At 36.1% G+C, this 18,301-nt stretch overlaps 1 protein-coding gene across 1 annotated transcript in view; it reads left to right on the top strand.

Moving 5' to 3' along the window:
• The window catches only part of Gbe1 (1,4-alpha-glucan branching enzyme 1), a 233,890-nt gene that overhangs the window by 66,600 nt on the left and 148,989 nt on the right, over positions 1-18,301 (top strand). The window contains exon 3 of the mRNA XM_050148944.1: positions 12,493-12,605. Within this exon, the coding sequence (XP_050004901.1) occupies positions 12,493-12,605 (113 nt within the window). The remainder of the gene's footprint in view (positions 1-12,492; positions 12,606-18,301) is intronic.

The following is an 18,301-nucleotide window of genomic DNA, read 5'->3' as shown; positions in this document are numbered from 1 at the left end:
GAGCTAATGGCCAAGCATTGTTTTAATTAATACAGTTTCTGTGTGATTATTTCGGGTGTAACTAGCTGGGTGGCAGGGGTGGAACAAAGGGTCCCCGCTCTACATGCAACAGTATAGAGTTTTCAAGACATAATGGTTGCTAAACAAACATCCCTGCTCTAAGAGGGAGGAATAGGAGACTGAGCAAGTGTCACTGTAAAGTGAAACCAAAAGCCAACAGGGCAATCACTAAATCTTGTAGCTTTGTTCTGGGCACTGGAAGTAGCACATGGTGGTGTGGTGATATTTGTCCCAGACATCTTGACCTGTCCTGCCACTCTTGTGTTGGATTGAACATAGTAATATGCAATCTCATTTGTACTGCATCCTCCTGCTTTCTTTGGTAGATGTTCCACACTCTGCTACTCAAATGTCCTGGGGTCTTCATTGAATTTTTGGTTTCAAATATTACCCTTTGGAGAACTTAAGGAAGGTTTCCTGACCTTGGGCAGACATTGCCTATTTTATTTGCCCTTCCTTTTCAATTCGAATGAAAGTGTCCACAATTGTGTGACTCTTATATTCTCCACTGTTAATCAATCAACATCTCAGAAATAATGCCAATTTTGGCCTCCAGCTGCAGCAGTAGTCAAGCCTTATTCTACCTGCAGTGACTTCTGACTATCCAAATAGATAAGTACTGAAGTGAATACAGGATAAACAATCCTAATTTTTCTGTGCTGGAAAATTGCTCAAGAGACAGCCATTTGTCGTCAGATGAGCTTTCTTTCTAATGCCTTTGAACACACCATGGGTAGAGTCTTGCTAATTCCTCACATGCCTTCAAAGCAAATTTCCTTTTGTCCTTATGCAAAGTACTTGGCCTGTTCTTTTTTAGTATATATTTATTGATTTACAGTAATTTATAAATGATTATATATTAACACAAAAATAACTGTTTCCCAAATAACACTAAAGTCCTTTTGAAAAAGACATGGAATCCTGCTACTGAAGAAATATATATATATATCAATATATATATACACAGAGAGAGAGAGAGAGAGAGAGAGAGAGAGAGAGAGNGGAGAGAGAGAGAGAGAGAGAGAGAGAGAGAGAGAGAGAGAGAGAACAGGATAACACTGTCTTCATTTGACACAGTACACTAACAAATACAAAGCCCTATGTTAGGAATGGATAAATACCTTCTAGTTAGTGGCCAGTGAGATCTCGATTTCCACAAACATTACAAGATACTGCGGATGCCATTAGTTGCCCTTCAGAACTTAATAGTAAGATCCTTTTGCTAAACACAGCACCTACTTTTACTTGTGTCATGCAATATGGCAAAATCAAGCTGGTAGTGACCTGGGAACTTCATCTCTTCCCTCTAGCTTTCAGAGTGCTGGAAGATGCCATGCAGAGAAGATAAGTAATCATCAATCATCCCCACTCTAAACCCCACAAGCTAAGATAATGATGACTTGACAAACACACCCAATGGTGTAATAGGCACATGAACATCCTAAGAGTAAACAACCACTTTCTGATTTGATTTAGGCCATATTTCATGAGATAAAACCCTTATGATACCATCATTATGCCAAAGACCTGTGACTAAACAGGTCCTAGAGGAAAACCTACTACCATTATGCTGCTAAGTGGATATAGTATTAAATGAATATCCCATGATTCATCATTATATCCATAGGTCAGTGCATTTCTCAACCGTGATGACAGAAACTTCTATTTGTAGTAGTTGGGATTAGCTAAGTGTCTTAGTTACCATTTTATTGCTGTGACAAAACACCTTGACCAAGGCAACTTAGAAAAGACTCTATTGGAGGCTGCTCAGAGTTAGCATGATAGAGTCCCTGGCCATCATGGCAGCAAATAGGTAGGGATGGCACATTTATATCTGATCTACAAGCAGGCAGAGGCTGAGAGGCAAAGAGGCAATGTGAGAGGTAGAGGCAGACTGGGTCTGGAATGGGCATTTGAAACTCACAGCCCATCTCCAGTGACACGTCTTCCCATAAAGTCACACTTCTGGTTCCTTCCAAACATGTCCACCAGTTGCGAAGCATGTATTCAGATATATAAGCCCACGGGGATCATTTTCATTCAAACCACCCCAGTGTATATATAACTTTAGAGACCTCACATCTACAGAGTGCTAGAGAGAATGGCATCCTATTGTTCTCAAGGTTCCACTGTGCTCTGTGGAGCAGGGGTAGCCCAGGGAAAACCAATGCTAATAGATCTTTCAGTTATAAAATGGAGATTCCTAATCCCCAGACCCCAAATCTGAAGTATCACTTTATTCAAAACTTGAGTGCCCAAATATGCAAGTATAGCAGGAAACTTCATTTTTTCAATAAAATACTAAAATTTGTATTAAGTGAATAAAATATCCATAGAAGTTGAATGATATATTTGTTTTATTTTGTTTCTAGAGAAAGGGTTTCTTTGTGTAACTCTGGCTGTCCTGGAACTCACTATGTAGACCAAACTGACCTTGCACTCACAGAGATCCTCCTGTCTCTGCCTACCTGAATGCTGGAATTAATGACATGCATGATTACTGCCTGGCAAAAGCTAAATGAATTTTATATTTTAATATTTGTCCTACTAAAAGCATGTCGTGTGTGTGTGTGTGTGTGTGTGTGTGCGCAGACCCCACAATATGAAAAGAGCAGAAATACAGAGCCCTTATTGTTGCAAACATTTTTAGATAATGAATATTCAACCTACATATGCCTGTATGGTCGCACTCAGTGATCAGGAAAAGCTAATGGATTCTTAGTCTGATCATCTCGTCAAAGAGTTGCAGTACAGCTGAGTCATAAATCCTGGGAAAGTATTAATATGGTGGTGAGAGGACAGAGCCAGGCTAACTATTAGTAGGTGAACATAATTACATGTTAATGATTTTCTTTAAAATGTAAGAATTTCATGAATTTGATCAGTAGTTCAGAAAACAAGACTATTTACCTCGCTTTATGTTAAATGTTTCTTAAATTAAAAGCTAAAAATCATAAGAATATATAGTTAAAATGTTTCTTTAACGGAGTTACCTTTAATGGCAGTTGGTTTTATTCTTGAACACGTTAAGCCTGCTCATAACTTGACAGTATTTTGCTGAAATTGAGTCTCTGATTTCTGAAATGAGAGTGGGAAAAGATGTGAAAAATGATGGCCTCGAGCTGTTTAAAATCCAAATTGAAACTTGTACTACAAAGAGGGAAGTTGAACTTGAGAGTTTCTGCCTCTATCAGCATGACACAGAGCTGCAATTGAAGTTTCCTTACACCCCACGGATCTAATAAACACATTGATTCATTTAAAAGGGATTCTTTTTCTTGGATTTTTGGAATTCATAAATGAAGGAATGTAGTCTAATGAATTACATGCTATATATGTTCTCAAAGCATAAATCACATATGGAGGTCCATTTTAGATGCTATTAGTGTTTATATATAGACAGTTAAGCATTTTATCCATCTCTAAATAGCTTGTTGAGCATTTTAGAAGACAGCTTTATTTAGTGGAAATAGTCTATTGAATGATTATAATTTGTATACACTCAATATATATAAAATTTATTTAGGTTGTATAAATCCTATATATTATATATGTTATTTTGATGTTTAAAATATTAAGAATATTAAAATCAAGGATCTAGGTTATGCACTGTAAGACCTTAAAAGACAAATAAATATACTTAAGCCATGTAGCTTTTAACTTACTGTGGTCTTGATATTTTTTGCTATACAGGTTTGATAAGGATCCAGGTTAATTGGAAAAGTTAACAAACTTAAGTACCAACATTTTATGCTTTTAAATAATCCATATCATTAAATAAACATACCAATAATTTATATAATATTATGTATAAGGAGAATACCATTTATGATAACCTTTAAATCTTAAAATTGAAGTTTTTGTTAATTCTGCTTTTTATTAAATTTACAACTGCCCATTTAGGTGAATATCATCTTGATTTAGCATAAAAACTTGAAGCTTATTATTTTAAATAATATTTGGAGATTGTTTAATTATGTGTGAAGTTCTGTGCCAAGTTTAGTTGGTCTTACAATGCATATACCTAGATCCTTGAATTTACAAAAGTTAGCATAAAAACTAAATATTTCTGAAACAGCTTAGGCTGTTTTGTGGGGAGTTCTGCTGGATAGCAGTCAGTCAGTCACTCCAACTTGATGCACAAGTTAGGGATAGTCATGGTTTTACAGCAGTATGTTTTATTTATTTATTTATTTATTTATTTATTTATTTAATGTATTTATTTATTTATTTTTGGTTTTTCGAGACAGGGTTTCTCTATGGTTTTGGAGCCTGTCCTGGAACTAGCTCTTAATGCACAATATTACAAAATTAAGCTTATAAGAATGGTATGCAATTACCTGACACTCATGAATCTATAAATCAGTCATAGTGATGGGTTCTGGAGGTCTGATAAAAGGAGATGAAGAAGATAGAATTGTACTTGATATTTTTGATGAGTTGCAAGACTGCTAGTGAACAATTGAAAATAATGTTACAGTGCTTTTTATAAATTATAATTTTCTTCTCATGAATTGCATGCACCTATACTAATATAATAGGATCACATTGAACCCCCAGTTCACTCCTGTATCTACCCATAATCCCCAAGAAGTCCCCCTCCCAAGTTCCCTCCCAAGTTTGTTTGTTTCTCTCTCTCTCTCTTCCTCCCTCCCTCTCTCCCTCCCTCCCTCCCTCCCTCCCTCCCTTTCCTTCCTTCCTTTCTTAATCTACTAAGATCAATTAGTGCTTCTTATGTGTGGGAACCACCCACAGGAGCATGGTAAATTGGCCAGTTGGAATATCAAGACAAAAAGAATGTTCTTTCTCTCCCTCAGTGTCTAACAATTGTCAGTGGCCTTCAATAAGGACTGGGCCTTGAAGAATTCTACCCCCTACTATCCTGACATTTTGCCTGGTTTGTCCTTATGCAGACCTTTTGCAGGTCATGCTAGCTACTGTTACTTAATGGAAACCTTTATCAAAATTTATTTTGAAAAAAAAATATAGAACCATCAATAGGCAGGCTCTTTTGTTTGTTTATTTGTTTGTTTGTTTTAAACTCTCTGACCCCATTTAGTTCCAGCTGGTGAGACCTCTAGATCCACAATATTCTGACTAATTTTCTTTGTTCCTATATAGACTCTTTGTTTTGCTCTTGAAGGTTTCATGTCTTTTTAACCTGCACTTTCTACCATCCCTGCTCTACAGATCTGTAGTGTTGCAGACATCAAATTATGTGATGTTTCTTCTGGGACTGTGGGGATAAACCCCATGGCCATCAGAGGTGCTCAGTGCTGTTCCTATGATCTAGACTCATGATTGTCAATTGCACAGACATCGGTGACATACTCTGACTCCTTTTTCCTCATTTGTTGTCTCTATATTTTAGTTTTCTCTTCTGATCCCTTCCCTTATTTCACTACACCTTTGTTATTTTTTTAGCGTAGCACTTTGACTTCTCACATAAAGTAGAAGCCAGCTAAAAGGCCATGTTTCAGCCTCCAAGTGTCCCCCTTCAAAGCTGTCTGTATTTATGCATGCTTATAAAAGACAATGGAAAAAATAATGCTACAGATCAATGCATCAACTCCTTTTCACCTTCCCTCTTTGGTTGTAAATCTGTGTTTACTTCCTCTTTCTCTGAGGTCCCTCGATGCAGCTCCCTACTTCTGTTTACAGAACTGCCATATCTCTTCTTCCTCAAATATATTTGAAAAGAAAAGGCTGTATGCTCCTCCAATTCTGTCATATCCCCCCCCCCCAAGATTGATTTTATTCCTAACTTAGGCACATCTGTGTGTGTATGTGTACATGTGTGGGGATGTATGCAAGGGCTAGAAGATGGTATCGCCTGTAGACAATTCTACTAACAATACACTGCCACGTATCCATTTGCACACTCACCTTCACCAGGCCTGAACCCTCGCCATAAACCTCTCAGCAGGTTTGTTGCATGTTCTATGCTTTCTTCTTGCGCCAGGTGATTTCAGGTATAGACGGCTGTCAACCTGAGGCATGTTTTCCTCTTCTAACTACAATTTTCCCCTGGACTAATAATACACTCCTGTTGTGCTGTTACTTGTGCGTATTCCTAAATACGCCTAAAACCGCCTCAAAGAATCAAATGAACCATTTTTTTTTCTCCATGTCTCTGTCTCCTTTCTCTCTGAATCTGTTTCTGTCTGGCTTTCTATTAGTCTTCCTCTGTCCTTCCCTTTCCCTCCCTTTCTCCCAGTTTTCCCCTTTCTCTGTTTTTTTTTTCTTTTTTGAACTTATCTCCCATAAGGCCATCTGCCAAGATTGTTGCTAGATTCATTGTAAACAAGAAAACTTTTTACATTTAAGCTCAAAGGGCATGGCAACACCGACAGGCCCATATTCCTAGCACGCAGAAAATAGTTGCGGGAGGAGAAGGAGTTTAGATTCCCCCTCAGTAACACCGATCTCAAAGTTGACCTGGGTGATATGAGATCACTTCACATAAAAATAAACCAGCAGAGGAAGAATTCAAAGTTGACATTCCTGGGAGAAGTCTAAATAACAAATCTGTCAGCCACTTAGCTAAGAACGGTGACTCATCTTGGCAGTATGCCCCTCACCTGTGATTTTAGACTTGAACTGTTCTTCTGTGGTACAGCAGCTCCAACAAACAGCCACGTAGGATTATGCTTTTCTATTAAAGTAAAAACAAACGAGCAAAAGACAAAGCCAAAAAAAGAAAAACAAAACAAAACAAAACCAACCAAATAAAGAAAACAGCAACACACAAACATCTACATACAAAATATGTTTCCAAAAGTGTAAGATTCTAAGACAAGAAACTGATTGTGCAAATGCAAAATCCACGTAAGAGCCTGCTATGGGCTGAGCATTGGGTTTTATCTCCAGTTCCTGTGTTTGTGAATGTCCAAGGTGTTGGTATTTGGAAGTGGAGCCTTGAAATGTTATTAAAGCTTGAGGGGAGAGTTCCCAGGAATGGAAGGATTGTCTTACAAGCCACAGACTCATGAGAGAAGACTTCTCTAGATCCTACAAGAATACAACATGAAGATACCTGTAGCCTGCCAGCTGGAAGAAAACTCTTATTAAGAAACTGGCATGCTTTCCCCTTTTTCTACTTGCCTGGCTTCTCGACTGTGAGGGGGCAAAACCAGTTTATTATTTAAGTATCTGCTGCTGCAGCCCACACTAAGACAGATGTTTTCTGCATTTCTAATGGAGACAGATGCTGCCTCATCTAGCTGGTTTATGCATGCCAACATGTAAGAAAAGATAGACTGAAGCAGGAGGCAGGCTAACATGATTCAAATCCTGGCTTTGTTAGTAGCTCCGAGACTTGAGCTTTGCTGCGCTCACTCTTTGAGCCTGCTTCATTATCCATCAAATGAAAATTCTAATACCGCATAGGACTTTTGAGATAATTGAATCAGATATTGAATGTCAAGCACTAAGGAGAATCCATAACTGCTGCTGCAGTTATTTTCACCAGGCCATCCTACGTACTGCTAGTGTAATAATTTCATTATTTCCTTCAGCACAACAAACCTCTATTCTTGTATATTAAGTATAACACAGACTTGGCCTCTCCTCAAGTCATTCAAAAAAGTTTATAGTGCATCTACCCTGTTATTTACATTCCTGTGTATTTTTTTTCAAGTCATTAGACTTTCCCTCGAGGATGAAGAATTTTCTTGGTTGCTTCTTTTATTGTTGTTTTTCTTTTCCTGTTTTAGTTTATTTATTTATTTTTGTGAGATAAGACATTTTTGCTTGGTAGTGTTGATGGTACAGGTTAGCTTGACTCTCACTCTGTAGCCCAGGCTGTCCTGAGATTCTCAGCAATCCTGTCCCAGACTCCTAACCAGCTTGTTTGGGCTCCAGATGGAAAGACGGTTATATATTCTTATTTTTGGTTCCAATTTTTCTCTCTGTTCTCTCCAGCCCTAAGCTCTCAAATTGCTCTGCCTTGGCAAGCCTTTAAACTTTTAGTCATTTCTCTTCAAAGACATCTTTAGCCATCAGACTTGACTTTTTATTCTACCTATTGACCATGCTATCTTCTGTGTGTTAAATTTTTATACGTCTCCCTATGTGGCCTTTTCCTTTATAATATCTCTGACAGAACTTGATTTGAGTCCTAGGCGAAGATCAATGACAACAAACAAATAAGGCTACCTGAGCTTTGTTTCTGAATTATTTGAACAGTTTTATTGTGGTATTTTTTTCAGTATGAGATGATTCTTACAGCATGCATTTAACCTATTTAAAGTATATACTTCCCTCATATTTATTTAGTGTAATTATAAACTGGTTTGTGTAATAAAACCATCACTCTCAGTTTTAAGACATTTTCCTTACTTGAAACGAAACCTTGTATTCACTCAGGTGTCAATTTGTAATTGTCACAGTCCCAGCAATAACAATACAGATTTTACCTACCACAAATATTTTGTATAAATAGTGTGGAATATGCACATATTGTGGCTTCTTTCCCTTAATATAAGTTGGGTTCATAGGATTCTGTGTTGGACTGTGTATTAGTATGCCACATTACTGTATGACCAAATATGTTATTATATGAACACAAAGCATTTTCTTTACCGATTGCTTAGATGTTTTGATAGTGTTCAGCTTTTGATGACTATGAATTATATTGCAAATGAGCACTATACATGCAAGGCTTTGTATGGACATCTGTGTCCTAGCTTTTTTTCTATTACTTTGATAAACACAATGACCAAAATCAACTGGGGAAAGAAAGGATTTATTTGGTTTGTATGTCCTGATCACAGCCCATCATGTGAAGCCAAGGTACCAACTCAAGAAGAGGAGGAGGAGGAGTAGAAATCTTGAAGGGGCACTGCTTACTGGCTTGCTCCTCCTGGCTTGTCTGTTTGTTTTCTTACATGCCCCGGTACCACCTGTCAAAGATGGCACTGCCTGTAGTGGGCTGGGCCTCACATGATTCATCCATCAAAAGAAAATAATGCCCATAGACTTGCGCACAGTCCGGGTCTGATGGAGGTAATTCCTAACCTGAGGCTCACTCTTCCAAGAGGATTCTAGCATGTCTGAAGTTGACAAAGAACTCTACAGCACAATCTGCTTTGATTTAACTTTGACATATAAGTATGAGCCGAATTCCTGAGTACAGTGCTAACACTAGTATTTGAAGACTTTCCAGCCTGTTTTCCAAAGTAGTGACATGGTTCTGCATTTTAATTAGCAGTGTATGAAGTTTTATTTCTCCACACCCTCCAGTTTACTTTATATCCATTGTTTTCACAATAGCCTTACGTCTGTGAGCACAGCATCTCATTATGATTTTTGTGTTCCCATAACTAACTGCATTGGGCATCCCTTGTATGCTTGTTGGACATTGCTATTTTGAAGGTCACATCTATTAAAATCCTGTGCTTGCTTTGAAAATGTATTTTAATAATTAAATTGTAAATATTATTTAGAAACCGTAGAATCAAGTAACTTTATTGCTTATAATGATTTCCAATTATTTTCTTCCCTTGCTGCTTCATTTTTTGATAATGTCTTTTGTTTACTCATTTTTTCATTGTGAATAGTGTGATTTATCATTTTTCTTTTGTTCCATCTATATCTAGCATTGTATTAAAGAACTGAGGTAATAGAAATTTACCGTAGTTTTATTTGAAATGCTTTAGAGTTCTTAAGCCTATTTCAGGGATCCATTTTGAGCTAATTTTATGTATGTTTTAAGATATGGACTGAAGTTTTTTTTCCTATATTTGGAGGTCTGGTTGTTCCATCTGTGCAATTGTGTCTTCTGGGATTATCTTAAGCCATAAAACATCATCAACATGACTGCTTCAGCATGAACTGAACATATGACAACAATAGACATGGTAACATGGGCAGAGGGAAGCCCCTGAGTCCTTAACCCTCCACAAATAACTCACAGATTTTAAGAACAGATTCTGGGCTATGGAGATAGCTTAGTGGGTAAGAGAGCTTCCTGTGCCAGCATGAGGGCTTGAGTTCAATTCTTCAGCACCCACGTAAAATCCAGGCATGACCAAACGTACATTACTGCAGTGTTGGGGTGTGGGCACTGGAAGATCCTAGAAGCTTCCTCGGAAGCGAACAGAAAGGTTGACCTCTATGTTCAGTGACAGACCATGGAATAAGGGAATAAGGCAAAAACAATTGAGGAAGGTAGCTGATGTTGTGCTCTGGCTTATGAACGCATATATAGGCATGTGCACTCACACTTACATTTACATACATAAGCTCACACAGGCATGCACCACACACTTATGTCACATAAAGAGAAGAACTGAGTTCTGTCTGCAGGATAGATGGGAGGCTGAGAGGATAGAGTAGTCCAGACACATACAGATGTATCCAGCAGATCACCTCTGCTTTGATTTATTTTATATAGTTTCATGTTGGACTCGTCTGCAAAATTTATTCTAAGAAAATTGAATGGCTTCAGCTGCTAAAAGTAAATAGGCTGGTAAATAAATAAATGCTTTGATTGTCACTGTATTAAACCTCAAAGTAAGCCACATTATTATCTTCATTTCAATAAAACTAGAAATTAATGAAAGATATTTAAAAGAAAATATAATACAACTCAATTTATCCAAAATAACAATAAGGTTAAAGAGAGTAATCATTGTTCCAATTACAGCTTATTTTTTGAAAAGAAATGAAAACAGCGTCTATCAAACGTTATCGTTATTGCCTGAAAAATAATGAGAGAAAGCTTCTTTTGTGCTAGCTGTGCATCTGATCCATGGGATGCAGAAAATTATTGGAGTGTCTGTTTCCTCAATTCTCCCAAGGATGGTGTATAACAAGTTCTATTCTTGATGCATTAAAGAGGAGTTTATTTATTTCCTGCTGTGGTTCCTTAGGGTACTAGCACTTAATTCTTTTAGTGAACCCTGGCTGAGCAAGACAGGCATGCCTTGTTATTAAAATGATAATCTCTGGTGTTGCTGAGGATATGGGTAGTTGAACATTCCCCTGTGCAGCTGTGGTGGGGGTATGAATTGAAACTGCCAACCCAGAAAGTAGCTTGGTAGTCTGTATTTGGAATCATAAATATGTTAAGATCTGATGCCCTTTGCCTGATAATATCACTTTATAATTGAGGGTAAAGAAAGATATTTGGACAGTTATTTCTGTACAGAGACCTGACATGAATTTTTATTGTGCTTTTTTTTCTAATCCTAAAAAGATAGAGAAGTCCTATGTTTATGTAGCTGGCTTGAATATTATAAATATTTTGGCTGTCTTGTTTCATTTGTTTCTCTGCTCTGTGTATATTTAATTTTTTCCTATCTTAGAGAAAATCATTGTAGATGTTGTTTCACAATTTCATTTCAGTTTTAATAGTTTTACAACATACACATGTCTCTATCTGTTGCATTCTGCATATTTCTTGAGTTTGGTATAAGTGATATTCTTTTTGTTCCCCTTAACAATCAGCTTTATATTTATCTACTCTGATACATCCCTATTACATCTTTGTGTGACACCTCATTGTTTAATTCTCCCACCTGCATGCATTTTCTGTATTCTATAGCTTCTGTAAAATATGGTTGCTTACTATTATTATAATAATTATTATTATTATTTGCTTTTGCAGTTAAATCTTCAGTAATCAGTTCTAAGTAGTCTCTTGAATTCACTTAGGAGAATTTGTCTAAGGTATTGCCTGGGAATAGACTTGTTGGGCCATTGGGTTATCATAAATTCAGTGCCGAGCTATTTTCAGCCATTTGTACCCTCTGAAGTACTGTTATTTTATGACCTTATTGGATATTTGATATTCTGAACCTTTAGCGTTTGCTAAGTCAATGAGTAGCAATGAGTTGGTGATTCCATGATCTAAATCATCTTGGGTTTTATTGCTCATGTCTACTGGTCATTCAGAGTTCTTCCTCTGAATATTTTCTTAGCCTGCTCATCTGTTGTTTTGTTTCCTTTGTTCCTTGAATTATGTTTTTCACATGTTTCTCTCCTGTCTCTTAAGTGAATTCATACAGGTGTTAGATTGCATTGTTAGTCTATCTATGGAGATAGGCTTATGGTAGTGATACAATGTAGCAGTCTTTCCTTTAACATTTATTTAAAAAGCTAATTAACTAATTGTTTTTTTGGTATATGCCTCATTTAAAAAATATCCTCATTAGTTATACTGATGTGGGATGTTCCTCTGTATGCTATGAATATGTTTTATTATCATTGGTTAATAAACAAGTTTCTTGGCTTATGGCAGGGCAGAATATAGCTAGATGGGAAATCCAAACACGGATACAGGGAGAAGGACAGAGTACTTTGATTATTACATTAGAAAACAGGTTTTGTTAAAGCAGTTTATTTTTTTTTTGTAGGTAAACAGTATATTATGTTTTACTAAACTCCTAGTCCTATCAAGTTTTTGATTACACGATCTTTATTATTTAGATGGATGGAATCCGTTTTCTCACCCATATAACAAGCTAGAATATGGAAAATGGGAGCTGCATATTCCGCCCAAGCAGAATAAATCTGTGATACCACATGGGTCCAAATTGAAGGTATGTCCCTCTTTCTTTTTCGTTTTTGTTTTTTTTTCTTTTATTCATGATAAGGCATTGGCACGTAGCTTAAGATGGCACCAAACTTACTATGTTAATTGTGTACCACAGTATTACTGGGGCCCATTTAAGCCCAGTTTTGAATTAATGTATTCAACAGTTTGTTCTTTCTTAGTTCTCCAGGTTTGCCATTTTTGAAAACTGTGTTATTTGGATTTATTATCTTTTAAAATATTACATTATCATTTGTTTTATTTTCATAGTTTCATGAGTCCTCATAATTTCCTTGCTGTTAAAATTAAGTATTGAATGAATAAATTTTAAAACGTCATTTCTATGCAAGTGGTAAAATAATTAAATCTGTAGTGAGCATTGCAAATCTAAAATTTCAAACTGAAAATGCTTTAGAATCAGAAGCCTTTTGAGCGCTGATGTGATGACACAAGTGGAAAATTCCATACCATGAAATTGTGTTTCTTACATAAATTGTTACAAACTGCAAACACTTACCTTCAGGCTATATGTGTAAGGCAGAGATGAAATATTCATGAAGTTTGTATTTAGATTTAGATTTATTCTCTAAGTTTCCTTCTTTATATGCAAGTATTAAAAAAATTGTTCCTAAGTTTTTTGATAATGAATACTTAGCCTTTACCAGAAATGAATGATTTTTGATATGTTAAAGCTACTTTGCATGAATTTAATGTGTAGCAATGAGTTGATGTCTCTGATTGAAGTCTTTTAGAATTATTCTGTGCTACATATTGCATTTGGTTTCTTTTTCAAAAATAGGTTGACCTTGGTCAAAATAAACAATGGTTTGATTTTTTTAAACAGATATTTTTATCTAATGGTTTAAATGCTTTTCACATTCTCATCTGGCTTTTTCAAAACTATTGTTTTACAAAAAGGAAATATTGAATACATATTAGGTCAACTGCTCTTTAGTCAGAATGAATCTCTAAAATTTATGGTCAAGGTAATTAACAAGAAACTAACAACAAGATGTTATTGCTAGTGTTTAGCCATTTCAAGTGTTAAGGGTATACTTAGCTCTTTTGTAATATTAAACAGTGACATATCTAGTTAATCATGTGTGGAAATTGTTGTACCTTTTGTGGGATGCTGGGAAATTTTTTGTAAACATCAACTGATCTGAACCCTTTGGCCCTTCACCCTGGTGATATTCCTGACTAGTCTCTCTTGGTTATGAAAAGTCATTTCCTAAGCAGAACTTAAAATTTGTTTCAGCCCACAAAGGGATTGACCTTTCTTATTTGTGTAACCATTTACAAAATAAGCATTACCCACCACTGAAATTATAACTTTGTTCTCTCTGCAAAACACTTCAATTTTTCAACTGAATAGTTGAAAAGAATTTTAACCACTTATCATATTATAAATAAGGTTGTTATACTTTTTAATTGAATGACAATATTCAAAGATAAAATGATAAAATAAATTAAACTTTCATGGATTTTATGGTACAAGGAAGACCACTTACCTTGAGGATAGTTAGATTTATATTATACATTCCTCTCACACTTCATTGTGCTTTCCTTTATTACCTTATTAAATCTAAATAAAAGAAATTGACAGATTGTCATAGTTATTAAGTATCCTTTATCCATCTATCTATCTATCTATCTACCTATCTTTCTATCTATCCACATATTTCATGAATATATTTTAAGTAGAAAGTGCTATAAGACTAAACAATAAACAATATATTCATTGTGTGATGGCAACATAAGACACTTATAAATGGTAATGACATTCAAGCATACTTGGAAACATATTTAGAAGTTGATCAGAGAGGTAGCAGGAAGAAAGGCATTCTAACATGAGAGTGCAGAATGGTTAAAGGTGAGTATTGATCCAGGTCTCAAGGCGGAAACAAATGGCATACTCAGTTTTAGTAGGTATTATTTTCAAAAAGGCTATTTTCATAGTTGAGTTGCAGAGAAAAAACTAGAGTGTTCAAAGGAGTGCTGAGTTGGAAGTCTTAAAATTTTAACTGCTTCTCTGCCACTTGATGAAAATATTAATAACTGGGAACCCAGTGGGAGTCTTGAGTGAAGCACTGGGTTTTGGTTGAGAACCAAAGGTCATTTGTAGCAGGCTTCAAGTGAAGGAGCTAGAGTAATAAAGGAGACAAATAATCTGGTCCCTCATTCCCTTTTATCTGTGACATCGTGTTGGAGCCTGACTCTGGCCAAGGCTCCTAGGAATTGGAATTTTAGGATATAGGTCTCTCACTGGCCAGTATCTGTATCCGAGACATGAGTGAATAGATCAGGAAGGTAAACTTGACAAGTTTACTGGAGGCAACTGAAGATTTCCTTCCCATCCTCTAGTTTTCCCCTCCTCCCCCTTTCTTTCCCCTCTCTTCTTTCTTGCTATTCTAATTAAAACTAAAAGATTAGCAATGGCATTTAAAATTAACTTATTTTTCACTGTCCTAATATATTTATGTGAATTGTAACTGTAATTCTTGCTTGGTACCTGTTTTGCCATATGTAATTTTACTATGCCAAAATTAAAATCTTCCTTTTTAATTAGACTGAAAAGAGGAGATGATGTGGGGTGTCCTTGTGTATGTGTTGCTTTTATTGATTGATAAATAAGCTGTTTCAACCAATGCCTTAGCAGAGTATAGCCAGGCAGGAAATCCAAACAGAGATATATAGAGAGAGTTGGCAGAGTCAAGAAGATGTCATGTAGCTGCTGAAGGAGAAAGACACCAGAAGAGAATCTAGCCCAGTAAGCCGTACCCTCGTGTCAATACACAGATTAATAGATACTGGCTAATTTAAGATGTAAGAGCTACCTAGAAATACACTTGAGTCATTGGTAAAATGGTGTTGTAATTAAAATAGTTTTTGTGGGATTATTTGGGTCAGGGTTCTCTGGAAATGAACTAGCATTCTCTGATTACAGGGGAAAGCTTTTTTGCTTTGTCTAATGGCAGAAAGAAAGGCGGGTTGGGTGTTAGAAAGTATATGTGTGCAAATCCTGGTGAGTTTTTCTTATAACCAACTATCTAAATTTGTTACTCCATATGGACCTGATTAACTCCCAGTGGCCCAATCTCCAGATAACACTATCTTAGGGTTAGGGCTAAATTTGGACAGATGTCATTTATTACATAACAGGAAGGTTCTTCTTTTCAATTATAAAACCTGTTTGGATGTTATAGAATTGATTGCTAGAAAAGAGGCATGAAACCAAATAGTTATACTTGGAATTTTGTTAGCTAAGACTTTTGAAAAAAAAAATATGTTGTATTCATTTATTTCCATTCTTCATTATATTGCTAGGAAAGAAGTACTTCTTAATGGTATGTTTTCACAAAATTAGTGAGTTATTACAAGTTGTGTCTTCCTTGTAATCTATCTACTCATATTCCACACTTTGAAATGTGCTATATTGCAAGTCACTGTAAGGGTTCAGAAAGAAGAGGGAGGGCTGGTACACATAAAGGTGAATTTAAAACATGTCCCAGATCTAATATTTCATGTTGTACTATGCTCTGTAGCTCTTTGTCTGGAAACTATGACCTCCAGGCTTTAGCATGCTGAGAGACAGAATATTACATCTTTCCTGAGAACAAAATGGAGAAATAAATATTTTGTGAAAAGAATCTGTGTGAGAAGAGGTAGATTAAACATAACTATGGAGAACTGGAACGGGCTTTTTGGGAGTAAGGATGTAATGAAGGGTTTGTGTTAGAGATGTTGCATGCAAGAATTTAGTGTTATAGGCATTGCCTAAGAAGATTGATCTGAAAAGCTGTGAGCCTTCAGTTCTAGGACATTTCATGTGCTGTGTAATTGTTGATTTACTTCTTTTCCTATTTTTTTTTCATTCTTTTAAGGGAGCCTAGTATGTGTATATCGAATCTTGTAGATTTTGTCTTTTTCTCTTAACCTACCTATCATTTTGACTTTTTGTTATACTCTGAAAGATGATCTTGTCTTTCAACTGCTTTTTTTAGCGACTATGCTTTCAAAGTCTCTAAGAATTTGTTTACAATTTCTATTTTTAAATTAAATTATATCATTAAATATTTAAAAATATATTTTGTGTATAAACCACAGATATTTAAAAATCAAATTTTCTATCTAGCTACCTTTGCCTCTCTTTCTGATATTATTTTTTTGTGTATGTTTATTTTTATCTCTGAATATCATTTTGCAAGTTTTACTTAATTGTGCAGTGATACATGATTAGAGTTCTATCTTATATTTATGTAAGTAAGGTCATTAAATTCTATGTATACATTCTGTAGAAGGAGCGGCGGGCTGCATTCCTGCCACCCAGCCTCCGGCCGCCTGGCTAGCTTATGTCCTGAAATAACAACGACAAATTGTATTCTTTTAAACACTGCCTGGCCCATTATATCTGGCCTCTTCTGGCTAACTCTCATATCTTGCTTTAACCCATATCTAATAATCTGTGTAGCACCAGTCTTACTGGGAAAGAATCAGCATGTCTGACCTGGCGGCTTGCTTCATTGCATCTGCCCTGGAGAGGAGCAGCATGGTGTCTTTCTAACTTCCCTTCTTCCCAGCATTCTGTTCTGTTCACTCCACCCACCTATGTTCTAACCTATCAGGCCAAGCAGTTTCTTTATTAATTAACCAATGAAAGCACCAGATTGATATGACACTCCCACATCATATCCAGATGCTGCATGTGAGTTTCTTTGTGAAATGGTGACAGTAAGTGAAGAGTTTTTTTCCCTCTGGAAATGTTTTCATTTTCTTGCACTGGAATTTGCAGTGTATTATAGAACAGGTACATGGAATGTGTAGAATGGGCATGAAATATAGGGCTGTACACTCATCTATTGGCATTGAATTAACAGCAGTACATGCAGATGAGTGGTTCACCTACTCTCAGTCAGGTTATTTTCAGACATCTTCTAAACTCACAGTTTTTGTGTCTGGAGGCTCCTACGTCTATAGTTTTCATAGAATAAAGCTGAGATCTCCTTTTGCAGAAGTATGTATAGACCTCTTCTAATTAACACAGAGGCATCACCCAGGAGCAATGCTGGCTTGTTTTAATCAGCTGGCTTTACTTCTTCCTAGTCTTAAGGGCTTTTGGATGCTGAGTTATTTAGAGGACCTTTGCTATTATGCTTGTGAAATTGCCATTTTAGCATTTTTCATCTGTAAAATCAAATTATCAGATTGTAGATTTGCCTTTCCTTTTCAAATTATTTAAAACAATGTACATTTGTGAATGTTCTACCTTCATATGTGTGTGTACACATGTAGATTCGAAGATGGCAAAGGATTCTGGGAATCAGACCCAAGGCTTTTACAAGATCAGAAAGTGCTGTAAACCACTGACCCATCTCTCTAGCCCATTTTTGCCTTTCTATTGGTTTCTTATACTTGCAACTTCTTTCCAGTCTTATAAAATTTTGTTACACTTCATGGTTCTTTTTTTCATTTTGTCTTGTTCTGTTAGTGAGTTTTTTTTTTTTTTTTTTTCTATTACTTATTTGCTGGGGTAAGTAAAGAAACCCTGGGGAGTTTGTCCCTTTTAATACCAACTTCAAAAATAACCCCTTTGAGATGTAAGAAACAGAAATCATGTCTGCTCAGTGGAATATTTAATGACTTGAGGCTTCCATTGTGTCATTGCATTCCCGTAGTGTGGAGTGATCATAAGATTCTGGCTAT

Source organism: Alexandromys fortis, unplaced genomic scaffold, assembly GCF_014885135.2.
Source record: "Alexandromys fortis isolate MF-2015 unplaced genomic scaffold, M_Fortis_MF-2015_v1.1 scaffold_4, whole genome shotgun sequence".
Taxonomy (NCBI): Eukaryota; Metazoa; Chordata; class Mammalia; order Rodentia; family Cricetidae; genus Alexandromys; species Alexandromys fortis.
The sequence above is the reverse complement of the archived record's forward strand: the minus strand, read 5'-3'. Positions and strand labels throughout refer to the sequence as shown.